At 43.0% G+C, this 18,600-nt stretch overlaps 1 protein-coding gene across 4 annotated transcripts in view; it reads left to right on the top strand.

The window, feature by feature from the left end:
* The window catches only part of DENND5B (DENN domain containing 5B), an 89,456-nt gene that overhangs the window by 52,694 nt on the left and 18,162 nt on the right, over positions 1-18,600 (top strand). For 2 of the 4 annotated variants that reach the window (XM_032445502.1, XM_015866103.1), the window contains 8 exons: positions 277-464; positions 3,153-3,689; positions 5,031-5,262; positions 6,034-6,120; positions 6,952-7,102; positions 14,821-14,914; positions 15,914-16,024; positions 17,950-18,081. In XM_032445502.1, the coding sequence (XP_032301393.1) occupies positions 277-464; positions 3,153-3,689; positions 5,031-5,262; positions 6,034-6,120; positions 6,952-7,102; positions 14,821-14,914; positions 15,914-16,024; positions 17,950-18,081 (1,532 nt within the window). The remainder of the gene's footprint in view (positions 1-276; positions 465-3,152; positions 3,690-5,030; positions 5,263-6,033; positions 6,121-6,951; positions 7,103-14,820; positions 14,915-15,913; positions 16,025-17,949; positions 18,082-18,600) is intronic. The other 2 variants (XM_015866121.1, XM_015866112.2) reach the window with 1 other exon arrangement.

Genomic DNA, 18,600 nt, shown 5'->3' with positions numbered 1-18,600 from the left:
GAATTTTTGGTATCTTTTTAATGAATGAATTTAGTGATGAAATAGATCTAGATAAGATATGAATATTTATGTTCAGCAGTTTCTTCCTGGGGGGAATGAGTTTTGATGAATTAAATAATGCTTTAGGCTTTTAAATACTTCAGTCCTTACATTTTCAAAAGAGCATCTTACCATATAAATATGGTTTCTGTGCCATCACTGCTGTCCTTGCAAACCAGATTCCAGAAGTGGAAGGCAAGAAGGTAATCCAGAGTCTCTCTCTCTCCCTGCACTTAGATTACCAGCGCCTGATGACAGTGGCAGAGGGGATCACAACACTGCTGTTCCCATTTCAATGGCAGCATGTATACGTTCCCATCCTTCCTGCCTCCCTCCTGCATTTTCTGGATGCTCCGGTTCCCTACCTGATGGGGCTGCAGTCCAAGGAGGGAACTGACCGCTCCAAGCTGGAGCTGCCACAAGAGGTAGGTCTTTGCATTTGGGGTGCTGCTCAGAAGCACGTAACTGGTGTTTGTGTGAATCCCTGCTGGAAGACACCAGGCGCTCTGGTACTGTGAAGACTGTTTCCATAGAAGCTCTGTTTTCCAACAGGAGAGAAATGGAACTTCATAGAATCATAGAATCTCCCAAGTTGGAAGGGACCCACAGGGACCACCGTGTCCAGATCCATATGGGACTACCCAAAATCAAACCCTATGTCTGACAGCGGTGTCTAAATGTTTCTTGAACTGCAGCAGCTTGAGGCCGTGCCCACTGCCCTGGGCAGCCTGTTCCATGCCCTCTGGTGTATAACCTTTTCCTAACACCCAGCTGCCCCTCCCCTGCTGTTCCCTCCTGTGCTTCTGAATTTAACAGGGGCAGCTAATTATGACTTATGCATTCTTCTACTTCTTGCTGTGACAAAGTTTCTTTGCTTTCCCTACATCACACACAGGGAAGGGAAGGGAAGGGAAGGGAAGGGAAGGGAAGGGAAGGGAAGGGAAGGGAAGGGAAGGGAAGGGAAGGGAAGGGAAGGAAGGTTTATTTCAGGGGTTGGTGGAGGTGACAGATTCACAGCTTAGGTAGCATGTAACAATACAAATCAGATCTTACCTCTTGGATGCAATGGCCCAATTACACAAAATTCATACAGCCTTGGAAATGGAGCTGGTATCTAGCTATGCTTTTCAGTAAAACCATGTTAATGTTACATAATTACTGTATTAAGTTATTAGTCATATGCTTTTAGTTAGCAGATTAAGCTGTCATTTTCCTTAAATTAAAATGTTAATGTGATAGGCTCGCAGTATCACTGGGACAACAAATTGAATATTTCCAGTGAGAGAACAGTAAGTGTGGGGCGTGAAAGAAGCGCCCTGTGACAACATTTGATATTTGGGTAAAAAAGAACAACCCGGCATTTATGGAAATCATAGGTCCAGTAAATGTGTGAGAGGAAAAAGAGTCGTATTGAACAGGGAAATCTTGAATCTCGAATTCCTCTAGACAATTAAAAACTAATCCTTCAGCATACAAGCCATGATGAAGCGCTGTTTGCTTTAGCATTCCTTTATTCTTCAGGCCAGAGGCTGGCTTGTCAAGCTCTCCGTCTAAATATAAACCTTTATGTGTCAGAGATAAAACTTCTAACAACTGGCCATCGTGCTGTCTTAAGGTTACTAATCTCTCTGCATTAACTTTAATCATCAGATGTTTTTGAAGAGAGAAGTGACACCAATTCCCTGAGGGTGTTCTCCATCCGAGTCTCATTTTTCAAGTTTTGTAAATGATATGCAGAGCTGAAATTAAAAAGCCTTTGAAATGAAATATTGATGTAGATAAGAAGGCAGTCCCTGAGCTAAGGAACAGTTACCTACACATTCGCAGCTCTTTTATGGCTGTGCAGTTAAGTAAAGCAAGTAAAACAAATCCTTTCCATTCACAAGATCTGCAGGGTTTTGTGAGAAGTAGAGAGCAGGCAACGTGCCTTAGAGAAGCCAGAGGAGCCATGGTGGTGGCTGAGTCAGGCTAACACAGAGCTGCTCCTGCTGCCCCGTCAGTGTCTGCAGCTGGGGTGAAACCCACCAGAGCTCAGTTCCCTGGGAATCAGAGTTGTTATAACATTTTACTCGTCATAGTGCACTCGGTGAATTTCAGATGTAAGCCACAGTTCAGAAGATCAGTTACTGATTTTCCTCCTCCTATTATTCCTAAGGGTGCGCTTGCAATGTAATTAATTTTTATGTTGGGTGCTTCCCTCCCCCTGCTGACTGCTAGAATCTGCTCTGCTAAATTCATGCCTCCACTTAGCTTTAATCTTATGGGCTGAGATCCATCTCCATGCACAGAAAAGCTGTCTGAGAGCATTCTGTTTATATCTCAGGCAGAGCAGTTTCCAAGATTAAAAGCTAGAAGCAGAGGGGTGGGAGGAGTGGGGAAGTAGAGCAGTAGAGCTTGGTCCCACTTGAACAAACTGTAGTCAGGCATGATCTTTATAATGATTTTTTTCACTCAGAGGGTGGTGACACACTGGAACAGGTTGCCCAAGGAGGCTGTGGATGCCCCATCCCTGGAGGCATTCAGGGCCAGCCTGCTGGTTAGCAACCCTGCACGTAGCAGGGGGTTGAAACCAGATGCTCATTGTGGTCCTTTTCAACCCAGGCTGTTCTATGATGATTCTGTGATCACAAAGGATTTAAGGATTTGTGTGGGACCCTCTTGTGTATCGTCACTCCATCATCATCTCTCTCAGTTAAATCCTTGTTCCTCAGTAACTACAGAGGTTCCTACAGAGGCTCCTGATAAAATGAACGCGGCCTCAGGATGAAGTGATCCACATGGCTAGCGGTTACATGAGCTGGGAAGTGGTGCTGCGCATCCCAACTGCTGCTGCACCCCTACCTATGCTGGGAGCGGATATGGAGGCTTAGGAAATGTGAATCCCATGAGAATGATCTGAGGAGGCTTTACTCATATATGAAATCACTGTCATCCACTTGGTCTCTTGGTCTTCATCTTTACTGAAGTCACTCCTAATGATTTCAGGCACACGAGGTCTCTCACAAATATGTGCTCTTGTCCTTTTGTCTGGACACATTCTGGCAAAACAGGGCTATTTGGAAAAGCTAATTCAGTTCTGAGTGTGTATTTTGAAACCCTTCTTCATATTTCAGGCAAACTTGTGCTTTGTGGACATCGATAACCATTTCATTGAGCTGCCGGAAGACTTGCCCCAGTTCCCAAATAAGCTGGAGTTCATCCAGGAAATCTCCGAGGTCCTCCTGCAGTTTGGGATCCCTCCGGAGGGCAACTTGCACTGCAGTGACAGTGCCACCAAACTTAAGAACCTGGTCCTTAGTGACTTGGTGAATGACAAAAAGAATGGGAACATCCCTGGCAATGCCCTCAACATGTACGAGCTGCTGAAAGGCAACGAAACCATCGCCCGCCTGCAAGCTCTCGCCAAGAGGACAGGCGTGACGATGGAGAAGGTGACCATCACGGCCCCCCTTGCAGAAAAAGAGAAGGATGTGAAGTTGCAGTGTGAGGAAGTGGAGCTGAGGGACTACAAACTGAACGTGCAGCTCCGTGAGGTGTTTGCCAACCGCTTCACGCAACTGTTTGCAGACTACGAGGCATTCGTCATCCAGGCTGCCCCCGATCTGGAGTCATGGCTGACCAACAGGGAACAAATGCAGAACTTCGACAAAGTAAAGATTGCTCTGTATTTATTTTGACACCTGAAAGTGCTTTTGGGAGGTGTGGGACAATAGCTGTATTACGTGCATGTAGCCTAGATACTTTTTAATCCTCCCTTCTTTGTCTGCCTCCCCAAGAGATTCATTTGCTTTGATTACACGTTACCAGGCCTTCTGCCAAAGTAAATTGGTGTGCATCTGCTGAGCCACTCAGAGCTGTCCTGGTGGGTACCAGCCCCACAGATGTGCTGCTGCCCTGGCTGATGGGGCTGTCCCATGGGTTTTCTGAACAGCAGCAATGGAAAAGCGACTTTTTTCTTTTCCTTAGTGGATAGGAGATGTACACACACAAGGCAAATAGAGAATCCAGTTTTCTACATTTCTTGTTTCCTAATCTCACAGTAGGGCTTTTTGTTAACATTTAGTCTAGTTCTGTAGAAGGTTATCATGTCATTATGTCACTAGAGTACTGTTATGGCTCCATTGTAATGCACACACAGGAGTGAAAAAGAAGGTGAGATTAGAAATGGGGAAATAAGTAGACTGTGGGTTAACACGAGGAATGAGAAATGTTTGAGAGCTTGCACAATTGTTATTTCTGAATGACTTTTCAAAGTAGATAATGCTTCTAGCTATCAGCTTTTATAGATACAAGTCCTACTCTGAGGAGAATGTCAGAGGGATAAATGGTGAGGGATAGACTAAATATTGATTTCAGTCAGCTTTTGAACATAAAAAAACAAAGCTGCCATGTCTTTTCTTGGTGTTGTTTGTACGTTGGTGCTGAGCAGAGTGGCATTCAGAAGCAGGAGTTTGTTTATGTGGGCTCTGCTATTATTGTATAATAAAATGGGCTTTTAAGGTGAGAGTTTTCAGAACTCAAGAGATTTAGGCACATGCTCAATTTTAATTGGAATTACGAGAATAATTGTCCTATTAAATTTCACATTAGCTGAATTGCATCGAGCGCCTCTAAATATACGTGGCACCTTTGTGAGTAAGCAGGTATGAGCAGACCAGAGGTACACACGGGTTGCATACGGCTCATACCTGTAGGCAGTAGCCATCAGACTTCTTTGCAAAAGCTGGCAGCACAAGTACTCCTTCCGCAGCTCCATATTCCAATTACTTGAGCTGTCCCAAAGCTCCTTCTTCCTCAAAGTAGTGACCAAAGGGGTGATGCATGAGAAAACGCTTCTGTACCTGGATTCCATCTTCTCCGGGGGGTGTTTCTGTGGTGGGGAAGCCTTGCTCAGGCCTCCCTAATGGCTGCTGCACCAGTTCATTGTAGGACAGCTCAACATGTCAAGGCTAGACATGAGTGTGGCACTAATGCTTTGCTCTGTATTTCAGGCTTCCTTCCTCTCGGACCAACCTGAGCCTTACCTCCCATTTCTATCACACTTCATTGAGACGCAGATGTTTGCAACCTTCATAGACAACAAGATAATCTCCCAATGGGAAGAGAAGGACCCTTTTCTGCGAGTTTTTGACTCCCGAATTGAGAAAATAAGGCTATATAATGTAAGGGCCCCTGCACTGCGGACATCCAATTATCAGAAATGCAGCACTCTGAAGGAAGCAGGTACGTTCAGATGGGCAAATAAAATATTTAAAAGTACTGTGTCGGCCACAAGGAGATACAGGTCCTCAGACATTTGAGTGCTGAAGCTCAAGCTACCTGAGCAGCACCCTTCAATATCATTATTTCCTTAGGCAAAATCTTCGGTGGGCTTTTACATTCTAAAGACAGCAGAAGCCCCCATCTCTCCTTCAAGCCCTCTTGTGTATTTAGTAATGACAGCCAAGCCCCAGGAGGAAGCTTGCTTCATCCCCTTCCAGGCAGCTCACGTCTGTCCATGGCAGGGCTTCCCTTTACTGCATGAGTGGGACCAGAGCCAGCCACACCAAGCCTTGGCACTTGAGACGTTCACCTCATCTCCCCCTTTCCATAACAAGGACATTTTTTGGCTTAGGCCATTTGAACAGAGCAGCAGGGGGTGGTGGGGACATAATTGTACGTGGCACATTTGGTAGCTCCTGCAGTAGATATTCAGTGTTAGCAAACAACACCCTGTGTGCTGCTATATTCACAGCACACGTTTTTCAAATTATATTTGAGTTTCCTACTGTGAGAGTCTTTATTTAATTTCCAAGTAATGCAGAAGAATTTTACTCTGCAATTCATTGGGGCATAAATTAATGAACTGAGGCAAGCACATTTATTTTGCTTTTTTTTTTTTTTTTTTGGTTCATTTTCTGATTTATTGAGAACATTTTACCTGTTACAAACGTGACAGAAAGAAATCCAATCTCTGGTTAACCCTTTCTCTTTAAAAACAATTCTAATTTGCAGGTTGCCTGTCTATCCGGCGTCTAGTTTTGGTAGATATTGTGGCACCGGAGCCTCATTTTCTGTCTCTTGAAATGCAGCAAGCTGATTGTAATGCCAGCTTTATTTCATTTTTACCACTCACACACATGAGCCGAGCATCAGCACTTGTTTGTTTAACCCACTGTTTTTGAAACCCTATAAAACCTCCATCCCTCACTACCCAGTCCTTATCTCCAAAATAAAACCACACAGAGACTTTTCTTTGGGGGGAGAAAAGCTCCTGAGTTTCTGATGATAATGTGTGTAAATCTTATGACAGTTTCTTCTCAGTCACAGTTGTATAAAATAGGAAATGAGTTCTTTGTTGTTCTTGACGAATGGAAAATGGATTTAGCTTCCCCATCTTGCATTTATATTCACAGTCATGAAGTGCTGAAAGAATGGCTCTGCCCATTAATGGATGGGCTGAGAGAGCTGGATACTGAAGTTGTTAATTCACTTCTGATCTCCCCCCTGCTTACCCCCCTCTCCCCACTCGGTTAGAAGCTCATCTGACAGTGTTGAGAGGCTGATGGGTTTGATTTGCATTCTGCCAGAGAGCGTGGTGAAACCCTCAGGCCACATGAGGACCAAACTCTGCTGGCCTCAGAGGGGTTTCCATGGAGCCCTCTCTGCTCTTGTCACAGCCTCTGGCCTGTCCAAATGTCTGCTCATTCCCCAGCCCTACCAGATAACTTGTTAGTCTCAGCGCCACTTGTGTGCAGTATGGAAACTAAAACCCAAATAACACAGTAACACTTTTGTAAGCGACAGATTTCAGGGACTAAAATGAGTGTTTAACTTCTTAGAGACTTACTCAGGATAAGAGCATGGCAGCTTCTGTTGTAGTCTTGGGGTAGCTGGATGACATGATTGTTGACATGTGGGTGTAATTTGCAGCCCAGTCCATTGAGCAGCGGCTGATGAAGATCGATCACACGGCCATCCACCCGCATTTACTTGATATGAAGATTGGCCAAGGGAAATACGAACAAGGATTCTTCCCAAAGTTGCAATCAGATGTCTTAGCAACAGGACCTACCAACAACAAGTAAGCACGCTTTTTATTTTCTGAGTTTGAAAGCAGGTTTCTGTTCTGAAAGATCCACATCAATAGGCTGCGGATATAGTGGAGAGTAAGTGCTATAAGTTTACTTTCTTTTCCTTCCTCCCAGACTCAGGAGGGAGATTGTTTCCCCTCCTACATCAAAACTTGAATATTTGTGCATCAGTGATTACTGCTTACAAAATGACAAGCTCAGGCCCTAACTTCCAGTTTCGGTGATACATCAAGACGGAACACAGATAAATCCAAGAGCTCTTAAAGTTATGATTGTTCACATTTTGAAAGCTATCTCATTCTAGAAAACAGCATGTACACATGCTGCTCTGAGCAACTCTGTGAGATGCCCACTCAGTTCTATTCATATACCTTTTGTGCCCCCCCCAGTGCTAGCTAATCCTATTTTAATAGCCTGTTATGCAAAAGACTTGCAAATGATCAAATAAGATCATCCATGAGCACTGAGTGTTTATAGAATTGCAATTAGTTTTTGAGTTAACACCCACAGAAATTAAAGGATTCTTTGTTTGTAACCTTATTGCAAACCAAGATAAAAAGAAATCAAAGGTATCTCCAGCTTCTGGGAGATGCCATGTTTTGCAGTCTGTCTTTTATCCCTATGCTAAGTTTCAGTTTTAAAGTATCAGCGATAGCACGAGCATTCCCAGCCTCCTCAAACTTGTTTACATGTTTCAGGCTCTGTCACAGAATCTCACTGAATTTATGAATAATCATTAAACTAAAAACAGCTTTCTCGCATCTTCTGAGATGCTTCTGTTAGATTTGTGCCTTCTCTAAAATGAGAGTTTAACTCCTCGTGTGGTAATTTTGATGTAGGCAGCAGGTTCTGCTCTTCAAATTACAGCGTGTTTCAGAATTTGTAAATACCAAAATCCCATTACTTACTGCAAAGTGATGTCAAAGTGACAAATGCTTGGAATTCCTCCAGTCATATATTGCCAAAAAGCTTTGTAATTGGAAAATCTCAGGACCATCTGTTTATTATATCTTTCAGCTTCCTGGCATTTTATGTGAGCAGCCGAGACGACTCTTTTTTCTCTCTCATTTAAGACATGTAATTCTGCTGAATTTACACCCACGGATAAAATAGATAGCCTTTTCCTGCTCTCCGCAAATACAGCATCGTTCTTTTGACCACAAAATCAATTGAGCTGTAGCCTTCCATTAATTTGAATTTCCCAGTGTGTGCTTCATGGGGATATGTCATATTTGCACACAGGACTCAGCCTTTGAGTATGGGCTTGGGGGAAGAGAACGGAAGTTTCGGCTGTATCCCCATGCACTTCAGTTATAGTTAACGTGTGTGCACATAATGTTATGTAGCTCTTCCCTTCCTGCATCCAGGCAGAACACTGAAGGTGCCCCTATTGCTGTGCCGTTCTATGTGTAATTATTATATGTAAGTCAGGAATATAATACACAGAACAAACTCTTTTAGTGCTTTTAGTCCCAGGCCCTGTACAGGTTACCAGACAACCTGTTGTTCAGGCAGGTGGAAGCTTTGTTTGGAAGAAGAGGTGTCTGGTTCTCACTTGTAGGCCATGGGAAGCAGGGTTTAGGGACAGAGGGAGGGCTGGCAGTCGTGTTGGATCGCTTCCACCTAAGTGCAGCTGAGAACAAATGTTGGTCACATTGCCACATAGAAGAGTTAAAACACTGAGGTCTGTCATAAAATGAAGTCTAGTAACATTTCATCTGTCAACCCTCAGCCATGCTCAGCAATGTGATTTGCCCCACTTCTGTCATTGCCTCCTCTTCTGCTATGATGTGCTTTAAAAGACTGGACAGGGGGTGGTCCTGTGCTCCCGTAGCCCTAACCAGTATTATGCTCCTTGCTGCTTTCTCTCCTCTGCTTGCTCACTTGCAGGTTGGTGGCACAACTCCTGTTGCATGGCCAGTTCATTCAGATGGCAGGTTTCTGCTTGGTACCATTAGGGATACTGGGTACTTCTATCCCTGGCTGGTTAGGAAACGTCTTGCTCAGCTGAGTGGAAAACTCACTGACACTAACTCCAAACTCGATCTTGCTGAAAAGAAATGAAAAATTAGCAAAAAAGGCACACCAAGCCTCCATAAAACTGAAGAACAAGCTCCCAGAAATACTGTTTCTAACCATCTTTCTTATCAGAACTGATGGAACGTGGAAAGACTTTAACTGCAGAATACGTGGACCTTAACTTTCATGAAAGGTGGTAACTATTGTATCAAAATATTTGTTTAAATAAAAACAAATATCTTTTTCAATAAGGAAAAGAGCAATTCATCCCAGCTGACAGCAATTAAGGGAACAAACAAACAACAACAAAAAAAATCCACAAAACTGAACTTGGTCCATTTTCACATCAGGTATCAAGGTCCCTCTTAGGGTGACTCATTCTGCGCCCATTGCCTTTGATACATCCCCCACTTCATAAAAAAGCTTTCTAAATCTACAGGCAGCAGCTGCAGCTTCCTCTGGGTTCAGCAACATCCCGTCCACGCTGCTGCGGCCTCCTAAAGCAGCAACTTTTGCAGAAGTCTTCCTAGAAAGCGGCCTGGGAGAAAACAGGCTGCAATCATTTGTGCGGTTTGTCTGCCAGCCTAGAAAAGAGCAGCGTTTCCAGAGCTGTCCTTCCCTTTTTTGAACACCAGCACCACAATATTGTGGTTTCTATGTTTTCCCCTATTCCTTCCCTGCATGCATTTTCTGCCAGGCTTTTAGAATTGGAGCTGTTATTCCACTGGCTGATATATTTGCAACGATTCAGGAAAGGAATTTGAATGACAAAAAGGCAAGCGGAGTAAACACTTCATGGTTTTTGATTAGCTAATTGTTAAATTATGGTGTATATGCTTACAGTGCAGAATTAGAACAATGGAGCAAGCTGTGTTTTCAATCTAATTGATTACATTGTAACTTAATTTGTACTAAGAAGCTTGATAAATGAGATTAAATATTGCAGAGGAAAACACTGATTGCCTGTCAAGCATGGGAGTATATTAGCATTCTGGCAATTTGTAGCAAATGCCCACAGAGAGCAACTGATTATATAAGTTTGTCGCCTTTCCTTCCTCTTCCTCTTTCCCTTCCCTTCCCTTCCCTTCCCTTCCTTTCCCTTCCCTCTCCTTCCTTCCTGCTTTGTTTTGCTTTGCTCTGTTGCAGTATTGCAAAATGTCTTAAATTATCCCCTTTATTTGTTGGGGCTTTTTTTGGCCTTCCTCTACATTTTAGCTCTTTTTTTTTCCTATCTTCTTTATCCATGCCCTCTGCATTTTCCCTTTCTTGGCCACATTCCTCTTCTGAGCCCTTTCCCTTTGTTCTCTGGCATCCTGTGAACTTGGTAATTTTATCTGTCTTCTGTGTCCCTTTTTACCCCTTAAAAGATGGTGCAACACAGGTCTTTGAGCAGAAATCCCTCTGGAGTTGGCCTCCTAACCTCAAAAGTTAGCTATGTGATATGTTATACTTATCCATAACGCAGATTTCAGAATATATAATTGCTTTGTCCAGACTTTTGTCCCCATGCTGTGTTTTGCTTAACTTATGGCTGTATTAGTATTTATCTGTAAAAGGCTTTGCATTAGCAATGTACCACAGAGTCACGGAACCACAGAATAGCCTGGGTTGGAAGGGACTTTTCAACAGGTTTGGCCCGGTTCCGTGTCCAGGGGGGTGATTTACTAAACATGGTATCAGAATGCAAGATAACACACTAAGATACAATATAATTAGTATTGAAGCTAATAAATCAAAGGACAATCACCTCTGTGTTCCTTCTGGCCACCCCTCTTTTGCTAGGTCCATCACTGAAGTCAAGGCGATGGTGTGACTTGTATGGGTGCAGCCCTATAGGTTCCATCACCATTCAGCTCTGATGAATCTCTAGGCAGGGTAGAATTGATTCAGGCTTTAACTAAGTTAACTACATTTTGTATGACAAATAATCTGTGTGTCTTGCAGCGAGTGTTCTGTATTGTGCATGCTTTTTCTATCTCCCTACATGTTGGGTGCTGTTTTAAGGCTGGGAGTCATTAGTGAAGCTCTTTATTTTTCTTAAGTCAAGCCAGATGATTGCGCTTTCAAGTGGTAGGGAGAGCATCTCAGTGAGTAAGACATGAGTCAGCACGGAGCCATCCGCACACAGCACTGAAGTTATTTAAAGCTGGCGAGTAGTAAAAGCTCAACTTACAAGCTTGAAGATCTGTAACAAGTGGCCACTATGCATTAGGTAACCTAATGGAGCAAACCACCAACAGGTGCAATGGAAATGCTAACAGCTTGTGTTCAAATACATTCACAATGTGAATGGCTTTGACAATCTGTGCTTAAAAACAGTTTCTTAAAATAGGAATTACATGCTGTGGGAACTTATAAGTGCATGGGTGAGCCTTCCACGTGCTGCTTCTTGGCTCAGCCTGCTCCAGGCAGTAAAAGAACAATTAACTTCTTTCATTTAATGTATCATCTTATGGAAACTATGCAGACTTAGAAGTTTATAGGGAAATATGTGTGGCAATCCTTGTGCCTCTCATCTCCTTACTGTGCCTCCCTGCTGGGCAGTGTTGCTATCAAGTTTGCAATCAATGTACTTTGGGCAGCAGCTGATGAGGTCTGAGGGTGACCCTGGCTGATTGTCCCCCTGTTGCTTGCACAGGATGGTGGTGTGGGTGCCACCCTTCGCAATCACTTCTTCTCACATAATGTGCCAAGACAGCCTTTAGAATGAGGGGGGTAAGGGGTAGCAGGAGATGGAGAGATGAACGCATGGTTGCAACTCAGCATGTCCAGGGTGCTGTTTTGCTAGACTGGTTTCTGACAGTTCTACTTTGATGCTGACTGTATTTCCATTCCATTACAGAAATCAAGCATCACAGGTTAAGTGTTGTGTTTTACAAGTGCCATCTATACAGATCCTCCACCCCTTTGCAAACCTGCTACTATGCTTGTTGAGTCTAATTTGGCATCAAACAATACTGATTTCACGGTTGACCTTCCAGCCTTCATACTGAAGGCACTTCATGTTGAAGAGTCTTTTTATTTCTCTGTATTAAACAACACGCAGTCTTCCCACATCCCTCTTCTGAAACAGCACTCCTTTTTCACAGTCCCTGAAGGTGAAGCGTGTTTATCTCTGGATACAGGAGATAAGGACAGACTGCCAAAAAGAGCTTTCTCTCCCTGCTCCATGTAGGCCTGAGCTGCAGCTGCTTTGCCCCCAGATAGTTGGTGCTTGGAGCAACACCTCTGCTGTGGGGAATAAGTAAAATACCTCAAATGGGATTTCAGCGGCCCCGGAGGAGGTGGTGAGGGCTTCCTTTTAGAAATACTTGGAGCTGCTGGAGGGTGAGGAGGAGTAATTTAAAGTGTGTTCTCTGCTGATGAGGGGCAGAGCGAGTGGTTCTTTTGGTATTTAAGCATTATTTCGGGAAAATTCTGTGTGGCCCAGTAAAGAAAAGGCTTTAAAAGATTTAGCTGCTTAATGCTGCTTATCTGCTGTTAGATCTTCACCAAATCTCCCGGGGAGATTCAGAGCAGCATCCAAGTGCACAGACCTCACTCAGTACCCGGTAGCTTCCCTTCCATCACCTGGTGCCTGGGGACACGGGGACGTGCAGCTCGCTATACGTGTCATTGCTCCGCCTAATGAGCAGCCATCACTTTCTCATAAAGGCCTAATGATCTTTCCGCTTGTATGTTGAAAATGTTCAAACAGTTCTGACTAATAATCTGGAGAATGCTCTGTGTGCTCTCCCAGCCGGCAGGAATTAACTGAGAATGCTGTAATGATGCTGTATTACTTGTAATTATTCTGCAGGTTTGGTTCTGCCTTCACCTTCTGTGAGACGTGTTCTCTCAAAGGACGCTCATAGCAGTTCTTAAATCTTTCAATAACGGCAGAAAAGCAGGTGGAAAGGGATCAAGTCAGAATGCGTAAGATGAATCAGAGCAGAAAAATATGATATAGATAATGTATGGTTTAAACATAAATTTCAGGTGTAGTATTGACATTCTATTATCCAAAACGTAAGCATGGTGTTAACTTACATTAAATGGAAGCCATTTAGAGCCAGGTAAACAAAGTCAGTTTTGCATCTGCTAACCTCTGTTTCTGGGTGTTGAGTTTTTGTTATATTTCAGCTTGCTGAAATGAACAAAAAGCAGTTCTCTTCCACTTTCAGTTGTCTAATAGGACATTGGGTGTTGCTTTTGCAAAAAAAGAAAAAAGAAAGAAGGTGATGATTAATTAAAGTCGTAGGCTGTGTATTTTTAACATTTCTGAGGAGGTGAAAAGACACTTATGTCAGTAATGCATTCCTCTGAGAAGGTATAAATGTCTCCTGTTCAGACACCTATTTAGTTACCAGAGACTTGAGGCTACAGGGCTCTAAAAATAAATTCCTTGTCATATGGGTTGGTGAAGTGCTGAAGCATAATTATGTGCAGACCCAGATGTTTATTTCTTACTCTGCACTTGTTTTCTTGATGATATTTGGAAGGTGGGAAAGCGCTGTAATTCTGACCTTAAAAACGTCAGTTCCTGTGACTTTTATTTTTCAAGCTTTTTTGAGCCAGTCAGGCAAAATGTGGTCTTTGCCTCACTAGAGCAATTGGTGGGGTTAGTTAGGCACATGCCTTGTTCCTTGGAAGCAGCAGGGCTCAGATGACCAGGGGCAGTGCCTGGACTTCCCATGGGCCACGATGCTCTGCTGTGCCTCCAGGGCCTTGTCAGACATGTCATAACCCAAGTCCAGCTACAGGCAAGGGCTTCCTCCAGGCTTACACCTACAAATCTGTTGCCAGACAGAAGCCTTGCTTGGGTAGTTCAGGCCTCAGGTCCTGCTTGTATATATTCTTATTTGGGATGCACATGGAAATGGGTGGATTTGGGGTCCAGTGACTCCTGTTCCTGCAGATATCCATCTGTGTGGAGAGTCTCAATGAGTACGTGCTGTTTTTGTCTCTGGAACTTCTGAGCACAGGACAGAGGCAGAGGATCTTTGTGAGCAGACTGAAGGGCTTAAAGGCTGCTTTAATCTTCACTATATTTGAAAATATGTTTTATTTTAATAAATGCAACCACAATCATTATTCTGAAGATGTAGCATTCGTGCGCTTATTTTTATTGCTTGATAGGTTATATCCTGTTATTTTGGTTTTCATCTATAAATAATGTATTAACTTATTTTCTGCACTAGTTCAGCATTTTTGTTTCAAGGATTTGACAGAATGCGGTATTATTAGAAACCCAGAAATCGCTTGAGATTGTCAATTCATTGGCACAGTGTTATCTTGGTTCTTGTTATATTGTCTGGCATAAGGAAGCTCACTGACCACGTCCCTCAGTGCCACATCCACACGGCTGCTGTACACCTCCAGGGATGGTGACTGCACCACCTCCCTGGGCAGCCTGTGCCACTGCAGCACTGCTCTTTCTGAGAAGTATTTCCTAATATTCAACTTGATCCTTCTCTTGTGCATGTAAGGCCATTCCCTCTCATCTTTACAATCATGGTGTCAAGATTGTCTGGATTATTTCCTGCTGTGGAGGTACCACAGAAACCTCACAAGAGAAGAAACATTTTAGGAGCTGTTACTCTAAATATTTCTATTTTGTTTGTTCACACAGATACCATTTCTGTCAAGTCTTAGCAAATACAAATACACTTGTTCCACTCAGCTGTCTTCCCTCTCTCTGATTTCCCAGCCGCTGGGCCAGTCGCAGTGCCACCACACAGCGGAGGAAAGACCGTCTCCGGCAGCACTCAGAACACATCGGGCTGGACAATGACTTGAGGGAGGTAGGTGGCATCTGCGAGCGGCATGAGATGTTCATCCCAAGGTAACGTTTGGGTAGAGGGACCCTTGCTGCTTCAGTCAATATTGTTGCCACCCTAAGGTTTGTGTAGGTCTCATTTAAACCTGCTTATCGCTGATGTTTGTATGTGCTGTACAACTTCAAAGCACACAGCACAGATGACAAGCTTCTGTTATTTTGGAATAAAACTGTCGCTTTGTCATCAGGAAAATGGCCTATTTGCTGATATAGACCCCTGTTGTATAACTGCACATGGAGAGCAGAGCTCTGGTGCCTGCCTCAGTGCAGCTGTGAGCTCTGCCCAGGGTGAAGGTCTCTGGAAAAGCCAAGTTCCTGAATAAATGTCAGTGAGTGAGGCAGGACTCTTCTTTCCCCCCCCGCCCCAGGATTTTTTCCTATTTTTTTTTTAGCCTTTATGTAGGTTACTGACAGGAGTAAAGCCTATTTGAAAGGTTAAGACTTCAGGGTCCTTTTTGGGCCTGAAGCTTGGGAACTCCCACACGCATCTTGTAAATGTCAGTTGCATGCATGCATTTCTGTCCCATCTTTTCAGTTTCTTGTCATTCATTAAGTATTTTCTGCCATATTTTTCCACTGATGCCCGTGTGCTGCTTCTGTATGTCACTAGCAAAAATAAAGCATTCATGCTGTTTTGCGGTAAGGCTTGCTGAATAATGCTGACCAGTGTTGGCATTTGCGCTGTAAAACTCTAATAATGACTGACTCCTGAATCTCAGTTGGCTGCGGTGTTTCATGGAAACACAAAGCAAAACAGCGTTTGTGGATGTTTGTTGTCATTTCCGCTAGGATGACTTTGCAAGTATATTTGAAACTTTGCCTTGTGCATTTATCTTAGCAGAGCCTTTTCAGTACTTTGTCATGTATTTACTTTCTTCTTTACGGCTGTGGATCATATGCATGCTTCTTTTGCTTTGTTTCTCTTCCTGGCTGTTCTGCCATCGGGGCATCTGTCTCCTCTTAGCCCTCGGAGGAGCTTTTGCTTCGCCAGAACTCAATGGCCTTCTGGGAGTGGGATCAGGGGCCGCCCCCTCCTGCACGGCCTCCTAAAAAATCCTTCTCTGAATGCTGCCTGGTACGTTTTAGTTTTTCTTGTTGAAAGCTGCGTTTGAGGTGGTAGCGTAAGGAACCGCTGTGCTGCATCCCAAACCTTTCCCTTTCTCATAGAGTAGGATCACATCCCTGTAGTGCTTCGAAGTGTGGTTATAATCAGAAAAGTAGCTGGAAAACAGCTCTTGGCTTCCATGTTTGCCAGCTCCACGGCAAACATGACAGTTCTGAGATCGAAAGATGAGGATTTTGCTTTGCTTCCTTTTTCCCTGTGTTGCTCAGCTGGCAATTCAGCTCAGGATGTCAAATCCAAAAAGCATTGTTTTGACTGCTGAGTCTTCACATCCTGACATGGAGGAAGGTGGTGGTTGTTGAACAGGCAGAGAGCATTCTGTTGGTCCTCTCATCCCATATTCATTTTTCGTTGTTGTTAAACTCATCAAAGTTTATTCTTTTTTTTTTGTTGTTGTTGTTGTTTAATAACAAGACATTCTATGAATAAAATAAGGTTGTCTTTTTTTTGGTACTCTTCAGACTATAACCGCACTTGGCGTTTTATTTATCCCTTTGCCCTTAGAAAGAACCACTAGATTTCGTATTTACATACACCCCGTTTTACTTTTTCACTGTTTTCACTGCTAATTTTTGCACTGAATTAGATGGAAGTCACTTGTGAGATTGCTTGCTGAACAACGTGCTTTCACCAGCTGTGGTTTTTATTCCCATCTCATTTTTCAACTATTTCTAAGTCCTTACAGTGTCAGTGGAACTGTAATTACTTAGCTAAGCACTTACTAACTAGTTGATCGCAACTTCTGTGATAGAACCCTACTTTCTTGTCCGACCTGTTGGACTGATGTGAAGTGGTTCTTGTCTTTTTGGGGGAAGAATGAATGGTCATTGTTACCCACCATCTCCCCAGAGAGGCAGCAAAAACATACATCTGGAATTTCACAGGTCTTGCACAAAAATTGAGCATTTTGAACATCAGCCTTTGAGCACAGTGTTTGAAGACTGTTTTATGTGGCAACATCCTATTATCTATCATATTAACAGAAACTATTGCTAGTGTTCAGGTGACCTTCTGATGAACTTCCCACTTGCACACCTCAATACGGCCAACTTCTTAGCTTTGCTCAGCGTGTGGTCCTCTCACTCATGGTAGGGGGAGATGACACTTCTTGATGGGCTTGGGTTTCTTGTTCTACAAGCAAACAAACAAAACCCAACTCCAGAACAACAACGCAGTGGAACAAAAAGGTTTAAAAGTCTTTCATTATAGCTCAGATCTTATTTTAAAGAGCATGGTTTTCATACATATTTCTCCATTACCACCCCCACAGTAAAAACAAGAATGACGCTAAATGTCAGTTTAACTTAAAATGAGCTTCAGTTGTAATTAAGAAGTAAATTGAGAATAAAATCAAGTCTAATTTTTCCCACATGAACTATCCAAATGCAAAGCAATGAGATACATTTTTCTCCTTGACTGGGTTCATTTCTGCTTCCTGTCATTTTGTTTCAAAGGCTTTTTTCCATTCATATACAGTCTAGTCAATAAATTAAACAGATGGCTTTTAATTTATTTATTAGTGAAGATCAAGTAACAGTGGAAAGACATTTTGCTTGGTGCTTTGGCTCTGTTGCTGGATGAAGGTATCACGCTTTTTATACACATGGTGTGTCTAACTTTGTGCTAGTGGCTAACAGCACAGTTCACCAGCCAACACTGACTGTTTCAGTTCTACACTGAAAAATATCTTGCTTCTCCTGTTGTCTTAAGGGAGCATTCCACTTCTCCAGGCCAATACTTAAGCATCAGACAAATCACGTTGTTGTTACTAGATTAACAATAGCTCATTCCTTTTCACCAGCATCTGCTTGCCTAGGATTAGGATGAAGAGAATCTCTCCAATTTGTAATACCTAAAATGATTCTGTATATTTTTAGAAATACATGCAGGAGGCGAGGAGTTTAGGAAAAAATTTGAGGCAGCCCAAACTCTCGGACCTCTCTCCGGCTGTGATTGCTCAGACCAACTCGAAATTCGTGGAAGGGCTGCTGAAGGAATGTCGCATGAAGGTACATCCTCCCCTCTCTCTGCTCATTGCTCTCCAGTTACGTATGCTGAATGTAAATAGCATCTGCAGGTTGTATCCTGCAAGTACTTCAAAGCTGGGACAGTGTTGGTCTGTTGGTTTAATGGGCTGTTTACAAGGTGGATATTCCTTTGTGTTGTATATTTTTCATCTGCTAAAAAAAGAGAAAAAAAAAGTGTTATCACTGCTCTGTTTATGCAGTTAGAGTCAATGGGAAGAGTAGAAAGGACAGGAAGGAGAATCAGGATGATCAGACAGGAAGGATTTCCTTTAATTGTTCATATTTAAAGGTAGCCTAAACATAATGAGATTGAGACCCTGTGTCAAAATGGATGTGTTCGACATGTGCATGGTATTTATGCAGAGCTAATGTAGTATACCAGTTTCTAATATTAAAGAAGCTTTCATATCCATTGAAAAATAATTCCTTTGTGTCAGTCACAGTTGATGGTATAATGCTCTACCTGAGTTTTAAGCTTTGTTGCCTGTGACAAGAGCAACA

Source organism: Coturnix japonica, chromosome 1, assembly GCF_001577835.2.
Source record: "Coturnix japonica isolate 7356 chromosome 1, Coturnix japonica 2.1, whole genome shotgun sequence".
In the NCBI taxonomy this organism is placed as follows: Eukaryota; Metazoa; Chordata; class Aves; order Galliformes; family Phasianidae; genus Coturnix; species Coturnix japonica.
Note: the sequence above shows the minus strand (reverse complement) of the source record. Positions and strands in the feature narration are given on the sequence as shown.